Below are 16,406 nucleotides of genomic sequence, written 5' to 3' on the forward strand. Positions count from 1 at the left end.
CTCATTAGCATATAATAATAATATTTATTCATTTATATAGCACTATTAATTCCATAGCGCTTTACATACATCCGGAACACTGTCCCCATTGGGGATCACAAGCTAAATTCCCTATCTGTATGTCTTTGGAGTGTGGGAGGAAATCAGAGTACCCGGAGGAAACCACGCAAACACAGGGAGAACATACAAACTCCTTGCAGATGTTGTCCTTGGTGGGATTTGAACCCAGGAGACCAGCGTTGAAAGACTGCAGTGCTAACCACTGAGCCACCACAAGACTGCAGTGCTAACAACTGAGCCACCACAAGACTGCAGTGGTAACCACTGAATCACCGTGCTGCCTCATTTGGGCCCTTTAGAAATACTTTTTCTAAAGATCCCTTTATCTATGCTACTGTAGCCTGGGACAGTTAGGCAGGGATTAGCAAAATGCACTCAGAACTGATCGTGGTTCTGGGTGCATATTGCACTTGACAGGTTCCTTTTAATCAGCAGTAGATTATCATTACAGGACTACTTGGCCTGCTGCAAAATAGTCCAGCATATTCATGAGCTCTGTATAACTGCTAAATCTGTTGTAGAGAAAACATTGATTTTATCAAAATGACAGCGCACAGCTCAGGGACACATTGCTGGAATCAGGGTCTCTGTCACTACATTATGCTGCTCTCAGATGGTGGAGCAAAAACCTGGTGACAGATTCCCTTTAACACTAGAACTACTGAGGTAGTCATTTTGACTACTTTGCACTATGTATTTCTATATAGGTGTCACGAGTCCAGTAGTTCTAGTGTTAAATGTAAAAAAAAAATCCAGTGGAAGTTTCCCTCTAAATATGTAGAAGGTGTGTCTCACTGTGCTACACCTATAAAGGACCACTGCCTGAGTTTTACTTTATAGGTGTTTTTTTTTTTTTTTTATGGTGGACGGATGCCATGGCTTCCATCCAAGTAGGAGGAGAAAAGGGGTTAATCCCGCACAATCCGCCAGAATAAGATGTGGAAATGTTGATAGATTAATAACTCTTTTATTCCATAGGTCTACGCGTTTCGAGGTATGAAAACCTCTTCCTCAGGACCAGAATATCAACAAACTGGTCCTGAGGAAGAGGTTTTCATACCTCGAAACACGTAGACCTATGGAATAAAGGAGTTATTAATTTATCAACATTTCCACATCTGATTCTGGCGCATTGCGCGGGATTAACCCCTTTTCTCCTCCTACTTTGAAGACATTTCCACGTGGGGCCGCGGCAGCCGCCATTATTTCATGCTATCTATGGTGGTTGTGACCCTTCACAACCATTTTTGGTGAGTGTATTATATTATATATTACCTCGTTTGTCTATCTGGTAAGACCCTATCAGCGCTTCTGTTTTTCTAGCTATATTAATGGCTTCCATCCAGGCATAATAATAATATTTATTCATTTACATAGCACTGTTAATTCCACAGCACTTTACATACAATGGCAACACTGTCCCCATTGGGGCTCACAATCTAAATTCCCTATCAGTATGTTTTTGGAGGAAACCCACGCATACACGGGGAGAACATACAAACTCCTTGCAGATGTTGTCCTTGGTGGGAATTGAACCCAGGACCCCAGCGCTGCAAGACTGCAGTGCTAACCACTGAGCCACCGTGCTGCATATACACTATGAGGGTAGGATGTTGTCCTTGGTGGGAATTGAACCCAGGACCCCAGCGCTGAAAGGCTGCAGTGCTAACCACTGAGCCGCCATGCTGCATATACACTATGAGGGTAGGATGTTGTCCTTGGTGGGAATTGAACCCAGGACCCCAGTGCTGAAAGGCTGCAGTGCTAACCACTGAGCTGCCATGCTGCATATACACTATGAGGGTAGGATGTTGTCCATGGTGGGAATTGAACCCAGGACCCCAACGCTGCAAGGCTGCACTGCTAACCACTGAGCAACCGTGCTGCATATACACTATGAGCATAGGATGTTGTCCTTGGTGGGAATTGAACTCAGGACCCCAACGCTGCAAGGCTGCACTGCTAACCACTGAGCAACCGTGCTGCATATACACTATGAGCGTAGGATGTTGTCCTTGGTGGGAATTGAACCCAGGACCCCAGCGCTGCAAGGCTGCAGTGCTAACCACTGAGCAACCGTGCTGCATATACACTATGAGCGTAGGATGTTGTCCTTGGTGGGAATTGAACCCAGGACCCCAGCGCTGCAAGGCTGCAGTGCTAACCACTGAGCAACCCCAACAGTAGTATTTTGCCTTACAGAAAAAAAAACATCAGATGAAAACTAACAGTCCAAATCCATAATAAAAAAATAAAAATGAACTTCACTTGGAGCCACCAAACAACAGTAAAGAGTGAGAGCTATATTATGCAAAAATCAATAGCTCCCTCCTTTCTCCTCACCCCCCCTTTACTTTATAACAATCAGCCTGGCAGTTCAATGAAAAAAGAAATCCATTTAATTCAGTTAAAAAATAATTTCATTTTCTGCAGATCCTCCAAGAACACTTGTGCATAAGGTAGTAAAGCAAAAATAAAAGAAGAAAAAAAGAAAAAGAATCCATGCCATCTTTTGCAAGCAGCTGCATCTGCTCTTATCTCTGCCCCTCTCCTCTTTCTCCAGTGCTTGTGCCTGGCGGATGCTCAGTAATATTTGTACAGAGGCTGCGGAGGGATACTGCTGTTGGTCTCTTTCTCTCTCTCTCTTTTTTTTTTTTTGCATCCAGACACCCAACTTGGAGTTTCTGGCTGGGCGCATTGATCAGGTCTAGCTTACTGGGGGTTGTGCTGAGGCTCAGACTGTCACTCATTTTCTGATCAGTGCCTGCAACACAGCAACAAAAAAGCAGCTGGCAAATCCACTACAGAAAATAAAAAAAGAATTAAAAAAAATATATATATTGCAAATTTCTGCAAGCATCAAGACGTCAGATTTTTTTTTTTTAATTTTTTCTTCTTTTTTTTTGCACTATAAGCAGCCTTTTTTTTTTTTTTGCAACCAAAGGAGGAGGAGGAGGGGGATCTTAATGTTCATCTTTGGACCCATTGTAACGAATAGGAGCAGCAGGAGAAATTCCTCTGTCTGCAGATTTACAATGCTGCACACTAAGGATCTCATCTGGACTTTATTTTTCCTTGGAGCTGCAGGTAATGTTTTATATAAATATTTCTTTTATGTTGCATTATTTTGTTGGTTGCATTGTTTATTGCATTTACATCCAGGCAAGGAAGGATACATGATGCTGCTGCTCTTTGTTGTGATGCTTCCCCCTTTCTAGCTGGATTTGCAATGACAAATTGCCTAATATTGTGTTGTGTCCCCTTTTTGGGGGGTTTTAGGATGTCATCATGCAAAAAATAGATGCCCATGTATGCAGCAGCACATAGCAGGGCTCATCATCCCCATCATCCTCATCCTCCCTTGTATGTGAGGTCCTGGGTGGTGCTGCTGATGGATGTATCCACTACTGTGCATGCAAAACATGACAAGGATGGGGGATAGGGGCTCATTATTGTCTCATTTCAGCCCAAATATGTGCATAAAGGGGTCTTTTAGAGCTGCCCTGCCATTTTTAGCTTTATTTTTACACCCCCTTTGCAATTTTCTACCCTTGCAGCTTCTCTATGTGATGTGGTTTCTGCAAAATGCAATAAATAGTAACAGTGAATGTGGGTTCTTTATATCTATGTATTTTGTGGCTTCCAGAACTTCAATTTTGGCAAGTTTTTGTGGTTGGTACCCAAGCTGTGAGAATAAATGAAAGGCTTGGGGTGGACTCCCTCATCTGACAGATTTGATGATGGTTGCAGCTTGCATTGGATGTGTATATGAGGTTTTGGGGGATTTTTTTTTGGGAAGAAGGGGGAGGGAGATGCTTATTTAATGTATAGGGCTGTAAAAAAATGGTGTTTTGGGTGATGCCCCCCTCCATTGGAAGCTCATACTTGTTTATGCCATTGAGGTTGGTGTGAAAAATGCCAAACACATTGCAACAGTGCAGTGCTGTGGTAAGGAATGGACACACACTGGATACTGACTAAAATGGAGGAGGAGGAGGAGGGCAGGTGGCATCTACAGATATGCACCACTTTCCCTCAGAATAAGTCGTTACATGTACGCCATTTCTTCATGACACGACATATATGTTATATTTCTTGCTATGTCGCAGTATCCGAGCACCTGAGGTAATTCATACATGGACGGTTTTTGTCATATTTCACTATTTTTACTGTGGTAATTGATGGAGAGACATGATTTATTCACAATACAGCTAAGGGAAGGGGAGAAGCCGCCATTCTGCGCTTATGTCTGCACGCACGGAGCTCGGCTCTCTGCATTGTGCAGCTGCCGGTAGGTAACGACGACGACGAGCTCGGTGCGCGCCCTGAGGGTGGAGGCTCTTCTGCGCATGCGCCACATCTTTCCTCTTTCAGCCTATCAGCCGTGACCTTCATGGGCGGGAAATGTTTCTTCTTCTTCCCAGGGACAACGTTACGTCCGTCTCCTCAGTGAGGAAAGCGCTGCTCTCCTCATCACCTCATGCATCGCCTCATGCACCGAGGAGGGTGGTGGTGAGGAGGCAAGATGAGGGATTTCTACCTCCCCAGCTTGTTCAGGCTGAAAATAAAGAATTGTTATGGGGAACTGTGCAGAAAAGGAATAATAATTACTATTATTAATGTGGTGAAAGGTGTATAAAGGAAATAAGAAAGATGGTGGAGAAATATGTATTAGGACATCAATGAAAGTTGAGACACCAAAAGACGTTGAAAGGTGAAGCTGGAAAATACAAGAAAAAAAAAATATATTTATATATATATATATATATATAATATATATATATATATATATATATATATATATATATATATATATATAATATATTTATTTATTATATCTATATACATAAATATGCACACACACACATATATATAATATGTATGTGTACCTATATATACACACCTATATATGTACATATATATATATATATATATATATATATATATATATGTACATATATATATATATATATACATATATATATATATATATATATATATATATATATATAATCAGGAAAAGACCACATCTTTGAGAAGACCACCCTAACCTGCCCCGAATTTGTACTTTTTTACATTTTTGAAAGGGGGTGCCCAATGGCAATAACCTATAATTAGTGTTGAGTGAGTACCATGTTCTGGTGCTCAGTACTTGTAATGAACAGGTGGATGCTCAGATGGGCGCTACTCAAGTACCCAAGCTCGGTACACAAGTCGCGCCCATCTGAGCATCCACCTGCTCATTACTAGTACCAAACACCCAAGCATGGTAGTGCCCACTGATGGTAGTGCCCACTGATGGTAGTGCCCACTCACTAGTTACAAGTACCGAGCCCCCGAGCATGGTAGTGCCCGCTCATCACTAGTTACAAGTACCAAGCACCCGAACATGATAGTGCCCGCTCATCACATGTTATGACTACAGAGCACCCGAGCATGGTAGTGCTCACTTGTCACTAGTTACTAGTACCGAGCACTCGAGCATGGTAGTGCCCGCTCAGCACTAGTTACGAGTACTGAACACCTGAGCATGGTAGTGCCCGCTCATCACTAGTTACGAGTACTGAACACCTGAGCATGGTAGTGCCCGCTCATCACTAGTTATGAGTACCGAGCACTCGAGCATGGTAGTGCCCGCTCATCACTAGTTACCAGTCCTGAGCACCTGAGCATGGTAGTGCCCGCTCATCACTAGTTACTAGTACTGAGCACCCGAGCATGGTAGTGCCCACTCATCACTAGTTACGAGTACCGAGCACCTGAGCATGGTAGTGCCCACTCATCACTAGTTACGAGTACCGAGCACCTGAGCATGGTAGTGCCCGCTCATCACTAGTTACGAGTACAGAGCACCCGAGCATGGTAGTGCCCACTCATCACTAGTTACCAGTACTGAGCACCTGAGCATGGTAGTGCCCGCTCATCACTAGTTACTAGTACAGAGCACCCGAGCATGGTAGTGCCCACTCATCACTAGTTACGAGTACCGAGCACCTGAACATGGTAGTGCCCGCTCATCAATAGTTACGAGTACTGAGCACCTGAGCATGGTAGTGCCCGCTCATCACTAGTTACGATTATTGAGCACCCGAGCATGGTAGTGCCCGCTCATCACTAGTTACGAGTACCGAGCACCCGAACATGGTAGTGCCCGCTCATCACATGTTATGACTACAGAGCACCCGAGGATGGCAGTGCTCGCTTATCACTAGTTATGAGTGTAGAACACCCGAGCATGGCTGTGCTCGCTCATCACTGGTTATGAGTACCTAGCATGGTATTACTCACTTATCACTAGTTAAAAGTACCGAGCACCCAAGAATGGTAGTGCTCGCTCATCACTAGTTACGAGTACTGAGCACCCGAGCATGGTAGTGCCCGCTCATCACTGGTTACGAGTACTGAGCACCCGAGCATGGTAGTGCCCGCTCATCACTGGTTACGAGTACTGAGCACCCGAGCATGGTAGTGCTCGCTCATCACTAGTTATGAGTACCGAGCACCCGAGCATGGTAGTGCCCGCTCATCACTGGTTACGAGTACTGAGCACCCGAGCATGGTAGTGCTCGCTCATCACTAGTTACGAGTACAGAGCACCCGAGCATGGTAGTGCCCGCTCATCACTAGTTACGAGTACTGAGCACCCGAGCATGGTAGTGCCCGCTCATCACTAGTTACGAGTACTGAGCACCTGAGCATGGTAGTGCTCGCTCATCACTAGTTACGAGTACAGAGCACCCGAGCATGGTAGTGCCCGCTCATCACTAGTTACGAGTACTGAGCACCCGAGCATGGTAGTGCCCGCTCATCACTAGTTACGAGTACTGAGCACCTGAGCATGGTAGTGCCCGCTCATCACTAGTTACCAGTACTGAGCACCCGAGCATGGTAGTGCCCGCCCATCACTAGTTACCAGTACTGAGCACCTGAGCATGGTAGTGCCCGCTCATCACTAGTTACGAGTACCGAGCACCCGAGCATGGTAGTGCCCGCTCATCACTAGTTACGAGTACCGAGCACCCGAGCATGGTAGTGCTCACTCATAACTGTCTCCTCCCCAAAATCCTATAGAATGTAAGCCCGCAAGGGTAGGGCCCTCTTGCCTCTGTACTAGTCTGTCTATTGTAACTTGTGTATGTATTCTGTATGTAACCCCTTCTCATGTACAGCACCATGGAATTAATGGTGCTCTATAAATAATAATAATAATAATAACTGGTTACGAGTACCGAACACCCGAACATGGTAGTGCTCACTCATCAGTACTTGTAACCTTTCCACCGGATAGGTGGTGACTTAGTTATCGGTGAGGGTCCAACCATTAGGACTCCTCCAGTCAGAAGACGTCAACATTTTTAACCTAGACGGAAAGCTTTTATCCTGGTTACAAAATGGTGTGGCAGGTTGGATGCCCAACCACTGCTCCATTCATTTCTTATGGGGCCAGACACGTTGAAGTCAAGCATGTCCACTGCCACTTTATTAGGTTTCCTGTTCTACCCATTGGTTTTGATGAATGTGGCTGGGCCCCCACCTATCAATAAGTTATCACTTCTTCTGTGGATAGGTGATAACGTGTTTTCACTGGACAACCCCTTTGAGTATGCACGCCATCTTATTCACAATTGGGCCACCACTCAATAGGGAGCATCTGGTAGAATCCAGGTTATTTGGACTGTTGGGGTTCCAGTGGACAGACCCTCACCTTTCAGAAAGTTCTCTTTCCTTTGGATAGGTAATAGCTTTCAATGCTGGGAAGAAGTCGTTAAAGATATGCCATCACTTTATGATCATGGTTGTCTATGACCATCTAAGACTTTCAACGAACCTGAAAATGAAGGCACCACCAGACTTCTATAGTGCTGCAGATAGAGATGAATGAATTTCCCAAAATTTGATTTGGCTAAATTTGTTCATATTCGTCCGACATATTCAATGCGAGGAAACATGGTAGGAACTGAAACTGCCACAAATCATGGGAAGGAAGGGTTTCAAATAGTGATGAGTGAGCCCTACATGCTTGGGTGCTCGGTACTCGTAAAGAGCAGTCGGATGCTCGGATGGACGTGACTCGTGTACTGAGTATAATGGAAGTCAATGGGAAGCTTGAACATTTTTCCTGAAGGTCTTTATACTTTCCAATCCTCACCACCATCGCTCCCCTTCAGTGCCGATCTTTCATACTTTTGGTATCTGAGATCAGTCTGCGGCCTGCGATTGGCCTGATGCCTTCTTGTGGGTTAGAAGGTTATGTGACCATGTATAATGCTAATAATCACAGACCTTAACTTGGCCTCATCGTCGTAATGTAACGCTAGAAGAACAGAAGGAGTACCCGGACACTGAGGCGGAGGCCACCATTTTACTGGATTCGCCTAAATGGAATGCCATCAAATACATTTTTTGGTCCCTGCTGTAAAGTGAGACAGTGTGGTGTCCCCTGGAGTCTCTGTATCTGAGAGGTGTTACCCCGGCTGATCAAGCTCTCAATACATGAGATTGGATTACTCCTTTGATCCCTTACATACCTGGCAATTTTTCGTTTTTGCTCTTTCATTTCCTTTCTGTTTCTCCTATTCTTTCATCATCCATAACATTTTTTTCTAATTTTTCCTTCGACATAGCCATCTCTGAGATTATTTTTTGTTTAATTTTGAATGACATAGCTCATTTTACCCTAATGTACAAAAAAGGGAAAAAGAATTCAAGTGGCAACCACCCCCCGCCCTACAATCACAACATTGTTTTTGTATGTTTTGTTTATAAGGTGACTTGGCAATATGACTCCCCAGGTCAGTACGATTAAACACTAACTTGTATAGTGTTTATTATTAGTGATGAGTGAGCACTACCATGCTTGGGTACTTGGTACTCGTAACTAGTGATGAGCGGGCACTACCATGCTCAGGTGCTCTGTACTTGGAACTAGTGATGAGTGAGCACTACCATGCTCAGGTGCTCGGTACACTAGTGATGAGTGAGCACTACCATGCTCGGGTGCTCAGTACTCGTAACTAGTGATGAGTGAGCACTACCATGCTCAGGTGCTCAGTACTCGTAACTGGTGATGAGTGAGCACTACCATGCTCAGGTGCTCAGTACTCGTAACTAGTGATGAGTGGGCACTACCATGCTCGGGTGCTCAGTACTCGTAACTAGTGATGAGCGGACACTACCATGCTCGGGTGCTCAGTACTCGTAACTAGTGATGAGCGGGCACTACCATGCTCAGGTGCTCAGTACTCGTAACTAGTGATGAGCGGGCACTACCATGCTCGGGTGCTCAGTACTCGTAACTAGTGATGAGCGGCACTACCATGCTCGGGTGCTCAGTACTCGTAACTAGTGATGAGCGGGCACTACCATGCTCAGGTGCTCTGTACTCGTAACTAGTGATGAGCGGGCACTACGATGCTCGGGTGCTCAGTACTCGTAACTAGTGATGAGCGGGCACTACCATGCTCGGGTGCTCAGTACTCGTAACTAGTGATGAGCGGGCACTACCATGCTCAGGTGCTCTGTACTCGTAACTAGTGATGAGCGGGCACTACCATGCTCGGGTGCTCAGTACTCGTAACTAGTGATGAGCGGGCACTACCATGCTCGGGTGCTCAGTACTCGTAACTAGTGATGAGCAAGCACTACCATGCTTTGGTGCTCAGTTCTCATAACTAGTGATGAGAGGGCACTACCATGCTCGGGTGCTCAGTACTCGTAACTAGTGATGAGCGGGCACTACCATGCTCAGGTACTCAGTAGTGGTAACTAGTGATGAGCGAGCACTACCATGCTTGGGTGCTCAGTACTCATAACTAGTGATGAGCGGGCACTACCATGCTCGGGTGCTCAGTACTCGTAACTAGTGATGAGCGGGCACTACCATGCTCGGGTGCTCAGTACTCGTAACTAGTGATGAGCGGGCACTACCATGCTCGGGTGCTCTGTACTGGTAACTAGTGATGAGTGAGAACTACCATGCTCGGGTGTTCAGTACTCGTAACTAGTGATGAGCGGGCACTACCATGCTCGGGTGCTCAGTACTCGTAACTAGTGATGAGCGAGCACTACCATGCTTTGGTGCTTGGTACTTGTAACTAATGATGACGGAGCACTACCATGCTTGAGGGCTCGGTACTCATAATGTGCAGGAAGATGCTCGGACGGGATCGACTTGAGTACCCGAATATAGTCAATAGGGAACTTGAGCATTTTTCTAGACAAGTTGGACGTGGGGATGGGCGCGACTTGAGTACTCAAATATTTTTCCTTGGCTAGACCAGACCTCCGCTTGGACTATTTTTTATGTTCTTTTCCTCAATGCAAGCTGTAGTTTTGTTGATACCAATTCAGGACACATGTGAAATTTTCATTTTTTTTTTTTTTTATAGCATTTTTCGGAGTGATAGCAAATCTGCAATTCTGTTTTTATATATATATATATATATATATATATATATATATATATATACATATATTTTTACCATCTGGGCCATTTATGGCATGATGTTGTACCGTGTGATATTGGACATTTTTTTCTGCTTGTGGTGGGTACTAAACTGAGAAACCAACCAAGAGGTATACCCAAGGAGGAGCGTACCTGGTAACCCTGGTAACCCTGGTAACCCTCCTCTGTGTGTACAGCACAAATGGAAGTGAGCTGATACAGTTTGGGTGGAGACGTCAATGGCCGCGCAATCGCATACACCTGCATGATCTGAAGAGGATGACTTGTAGGTTAGGTTATTGTAACATATAGGGGCCTATAGGGGCTGGACTAGGACAAAGGAGAAGGAAATAAAAGCTCGTGCATAATGGATTTGAATGCATTGTATTCTACAACAGTTTTGACCTTTTGCTCCTTCCCTACAAGTAGTCACCCTGGCATGACAATGCCTTCATTTACCCTTGTGTTTGTTACAACCTTTTAGGACTTTTCAGAGGTGATTTATAGGGCAAGCAGATGGCTTTTTTTTTTTTCTTCCCTCTCAATCCCCCTGCGCTTTAGGGGAAAAAGGGCATCTGTGCAAAAATAGGGCTTTAAAAATAAAATAAAATAAAAAATGAGGTGTACATTATCGTAACCTTAACTGAGCATCTGGATGTAATGATTTTAACTAGTATTGCGTGAATATGTTTTTCATTAAAATTTCGATTTTACAGAAACTTATGTAAAGAATTTGCAAAATATTCTCATTTTTAATTGCATCTGAGCTGTGTGCATTAAAATGAATAAATACATAAAAATTAAAAAAAGGGTTTGCATTAAAATAAAGAAATAAAAATAATAAAAAAGTTTGCAATAAAATAAAAAATAAAAAAGGGTTTGCTTTAAAATAAAAACATAAAAAATTGTTTGAATTAAAATAAAAAAAAGAATTTGCATAAAAATAAAAAATATTAAAAATATATTAAAATAAAAAAATAAATACATTAAAAATAAAAGGGTTTGCATAAAAATAAAAAAATAAAAAAGTTTGCATTAAAATAAAAAATAAAAATAAAAAAGGGTTTGCTTTAAAATAAAAAAAAATGGTTTGAATTAAAATAAAAAAAGGGTTTGCATTAAAATAAAAATAAAAAAAGGGTTTGCATTAAAATAAAAAATATTAAAAATATATTAAAATAAAAAAATAAATAAATAAAAATAAAAAGGGTTTGCATTAAAATAAATAAAAAAATGGTTTGCATTAAAATAAAAAAAAAATAAAATAAAAATAAAAAAAAGTGTTTGCATAAAAAAAGGGTTTATATAATTTGTTTGGGACAGGAGGGAAAAGCTGAAGCAATTGATGTGGGAGTGGGGGGTTGAAACTTGCAGCACCTGCTGCAATCCGTCTGCAGGGAGTTGTGAAAAAAATGAGCTTCAGACACAGCAAGGACTGTCCCTTGGGGTTCACGTTAGAGAAAACAAGTCTATGTATGATGAAAGTATGTTTATTTGGCCAAGTTTCCTCTAAATATTCCAAATAACTGTTTCCTTGTAAATATTTAACTCACACAGCTCATTGATACAATGTTTGCTGCTTTGCAGTCCAGGAACTTGCACAAGTCTTTTTTGGAGCATTCATCCAGAAAAACAAAACCAAGTGGGAAGATTTCAAGCTGCCTTAAAGGGAACCTGTCACCAGAATTTTCGCTATTAAACTAAAAGAATCCCCTTCTGCAGCTCCTGGGCTGCATTCTAGAAAGGTTCCTCTTGCTACTGGCCCCCCTTTCAGACCTAAATAAACACTTTATAAAATATTACCTTTTGCTATGGTAATAAGGTTTGCTGGCCCCGGGGGCGGGCTGTATTGCGTCTGTTATCCCCCCTCCTGCCGCTGTTCGTCGTCCCCCAATGTTACTTTACATAGATGAGGCCGCCGCCCTCATCTTCTGCAGTGCTCCGGGAGTCTCGCGCATGCGCAGTGGCACTATCACGGGACCGAGCACTGTTTTCAAAAAAAGGTAAACGGGGATGATAAAAATAAGCAATGGCCAAAATGGTTAAAAGCGTGGGCACGAGATTATGGACGGGTACTTGGACGACGCTGGTGATGACATTCACAGCGCCGCCCATAATCTCGCGCCTGCGCAATAACATCACCGGCGCTCGTGTTTTGAAAACAGTGCTCAGTCCCGCGATAGTGCCACTGCGCATGCGCGAGACTCCCAGAGCACTGCAAAAGATGAGGGTGGCGGCCTCATCTATGTAAATGAACACCGGGGGACGGCGAACAGCGGCAGGAGGGGGGGATAACAGACGAAATACAGTCCGCCCCCAGGGCCAGCACACCTCATTACCATAGCAAAAGGTAAGATTTTATAAAGTTGTTATTTAGGTCTGAAAGGGGGGCCAGTAGCAAGAGGAACCTTTCTAGAACGCAGCCCAGGAGCTGCAGAAGGGGATTGTTTTCGTTTAATAGCGAAAATTCTGGTGACAGGTTCCCTTTAAAGGGAATGAGTTATCTGAAAAGGACTCGTTGTTTAGGTTTTTATGGTAAATTTAATTTTTGAAAAAAAAAAAATCTTATTTCTATCAACTTAAAAAATCAGAAATCTTGTAAATTTCTTTGTCTACTAGGCCTAGCATCAGACTTTGACTTTTTTGTTCTGTATAGAAGGCTTTTTATCAATTTCAGTATCATTAATAACAGGATTACAATTAAAGGTAGCACCTCTATATACCACTGGTGCCACCTCTATATACAGTACAGGATCCTGTAGAAAACAAAGAATCCATCAGTCACAATAGATGACGTCACAGCTCACTTCTCCCCCTCCTGTACAATGACTGATAGCACTTCACAATAGACGATGTCACAGCTCACCTCCTGCTCAATGACTGATAACACCTCTATATACAGCAGATAACAAAGGATCTACCATTCACAATAAGTGAGGTCACAGCTCACCTCCTCCACCTCTTGTACAATGACTGATAACACCTTTATATACAGTACATACCACAGGATCCACCATTCACAATAGGTGATGTCACAGCTCACTTCCTCAATGTCCTGTACAATGACTGATAACATCTTTATATACAGTACATAACACAGGATTCATCATTCACGATAGGTAATATCACAGCTCACCTCCTCCCTCCTCTAAGGGTGATAACACCTCTATATACAGTAGATAACACAGGATCCACTATTCAGAATAGGTGATGTTGCAGCTCACCTCCTCCTCCTATACAATGACTGATAACACCTCTTTATACAGTAGATAACGCTCCATTCACAATAGGTGATGTCACATCTCACCTCCTCCCCCTCCTGTACAATGACTGATAACATCTTTATATACAGTACATAACACAGGATCCACTATTCACAATAGGTGATGTCACAGCTCACTTCCTCAATGTCCTTTACAGTGACTGATAACACCTCTATATACAGCAGATAACACAGGATCCACTATTCAGAATAGGTGATGTCGCAGCTCACCTCCTCCTCCTCCTATACAATGACTGATAACACCTCTATATACAGCAAATAATACAGGATCCACCATTCACAATAGGTGATGTCACAGCTCACTTCCTCCTCCTCCACTCACAGTAACCTTCAGTAACCTTTGCCTAGATTAGAGAATGCACAGATAAGACCTCTGAACAGAGTCTAATTTAGTCTGTGAAAAACAAGAAGTAGGAGCCCCATACACCTACAGGTCATCAGTGTGAAAATTGCAATATATATATATAAAATTATATATCTGATCAAGCTTAGGTCATCAATTTCCTAGTAGTGGAATGCAGTGGTTGTAGGTAACTTTGCTGGAGGTAACAGCTCATCATCACCAATGTAACAAGTTTGCTGTAGCCCCCCTAGGATGATATTCTGTGTCATTACATGGATACTTTTCGTCTGCATACATTCTTTATAGTGACGCTGAAGGCTGTTTTGCTTGTAGGTGTTAAGACTGGGAGCCCTGGGAATTAACCTGTGATTGGATCTGTTTGTGTTAAGTAGATTAGTCCTATATAATAACCAGAGCTCTGGTCCTGCCTGGGCTTTAAATGATTGTACATTGTAGGTTTCCAAATTTATATCTGAAAGACAGTGAAAAATATTAATAAAAATATTACGAATAACAACATGAGCCCCTGCTCCAAGCATGTGTATATATAGATAGTATCTCATATGCTTATAGCATAAGATAAAAGGAGAGAATTCCCAGCTGGTATCAAGTGGAAAAAAATTAATTGGCTTACGTTAATGAGGGCAAAAGTTTTAAAAATGGCGGCAATGTCTGTAATGTAGAGTTTACACTACAGGACATCATGTTCCCCATTGCTTTATTATTGATAGGAAAGGACTATTATTATTATTATTATTATTATTATTGAATTATGTTGTTATTATTATCATTATTCTTATTTTATTTTTAGACAAATGATATCATTAAAATAATTGTATGAATACAAAGTTTTCATGTTCTCCCCTGTACCACGCTAACGAGCTATTTATTGTCCTAATTATTATTTTCTATGGCTGTCTCATTTAATATGCCAGATCTGTCAACAATTCATCAGTGGATTTTCTCTTTTATATTATGATCTATGTATAAATAAATAAATTATAGCTATTTGTTTAGTAGGCCTGTGGTTGAAGGTTGACTGACTGAAACAGTATTTGGCGCGTTTGGCTTGGCCTCTTTTACAAATAATATGTTATTTTCCAAAGACGCAAATTATATTCACTGTGTTTTTATTTTATTTTGGGAGTAAATTTGATATCGATATTAAATTATTTAGAGTTTATATTTTTTTTACGCATATACCATATTTTCTGGTTAGGTCGGCACGGTGGCTCAGTGGTTAGCACTTCAGTCTTGTGGTGGCTCAGTGGTTAGCACTGCAGTCTTGTGGTTGCTCAGTGGTTAGCACTGCAGTCTTGTGGTGGCTCAGTGGTTAGCACTGCAGTCTTTGTGGTGGCTCAGTGGTTAGCACTGCAGACTTGTGGTGGCTCAGTGGTTAGCACTGCAGTCTTGTGGTGGCTCAGTGGTTAGCACTGCAGTCTTGTGGTTGCTCAGTGGTTAGCACTGCAGTCTTGCAGCGCTGGGGTCCTGGGTTCAAATCCCACCAAGGACACTATCTGCAAAGAGTTTGTATGTTCTCCCCGTGTTTACGTGGGTTTTCTCCCACACTCCAAAAACATACAGATAGGGAATTTAGATTGTGAGCCCCAATGGGGACAGAGTTGCCAATGTATGTAATGCGCTGTGGAATTAATAGGGCTATATAAATGAATAAATATTATTATTATTATTATTATTATTATTATTGTAACACACACTTTTTGCTCCCAAAACTGGGGTAAAATGGGGGTGCATCTTACAATGCTGATATGTCTTACTGGGGCGGTGGTGGTGGTGGAGTGGGGTCATAGGAGGCAGGATCGGCAGTGTTGCAGCGGACGTCTGTTCTGACTGCGGTTGACGCAATGAACTTCAACAAAATGGCTGCGGAGGGTGGTGCGTGCGCAGATTGACGCAATGGACTTCAAGAAAATGGCCGTGGAGGCCTTTCTGCGCACGCGCCACCTCTGCACTTCAAGTCCATCACGTACACCGTGGGCGATTCATTGGAGCCCGCAGTCAGATCAGGCGCCCGCAGCGACACCCCAACACTCCATCCTTTGACCCTCTTAAGTCGCTCCACTGCAGTGACACCCTTGCAGCATGCCAGCAGATCAATGGCACCCGCCACTGCACCCCTGAGGCCACAGTATCGCCGACCCTCCAATCACTGACCCTCTTGGGACGCAACACCCCCTCGTCTGAGCCCGCAGCATCGCTGACCCTGCCTCCTGTGACCTTCCTGAGCCGCTCCCCCACCGCCGCTCCCCCCTAGT

At 43.1% G+C, this 16,406-nt stretch overlaps 1 protein-coding gene across 6 annotated transcripts in view; it reads left to right on the plus strand.

The window, feature by feature from the left end:
• Positions 1 to 2,662: 2,662 nt before the first annotated feature.
• Positions 2,663 to 16,406, plus strand: part of NCAM1 (neural cell adhesion molecule 1) — a 490,562-nt gene continuing 476,818 nt past the window's right edge. For all 6 annotated transcript variants that reach the window (XM_075328365.1, XM_075328368.1, XM_075328367.1 and 3 more), the window contains exon 1: positions 2,663 to 3,147. In XM_075328365.1, coding sequence (XP_075184480.1) covers positions 3,027 to 3,147 — 121 coding nt within the window. In that variant the 5' untranslated portion in view covers positions 2,663 to 3,026. The remainder of the gene's footprint in view (positions 3,148 to 16,406) is intronic.

This window comes from Anomaloglossus baeobatrachus, chromosome 11 (genome assembly GCF_048569485.1).
Source record: "Anomaloglossus baeobatrachus isolate aAnoBae1 chromosome 11, aAnoBae1.hap1, whole genome shotgun sequence".
Classification (NCBI taxonomy): Eukaryota; Metazoa; Chordata; class Amphibia; order Anura; family Aromobatidae; genus Anomaloglossus; species Anomaloglossus baeobatrachus.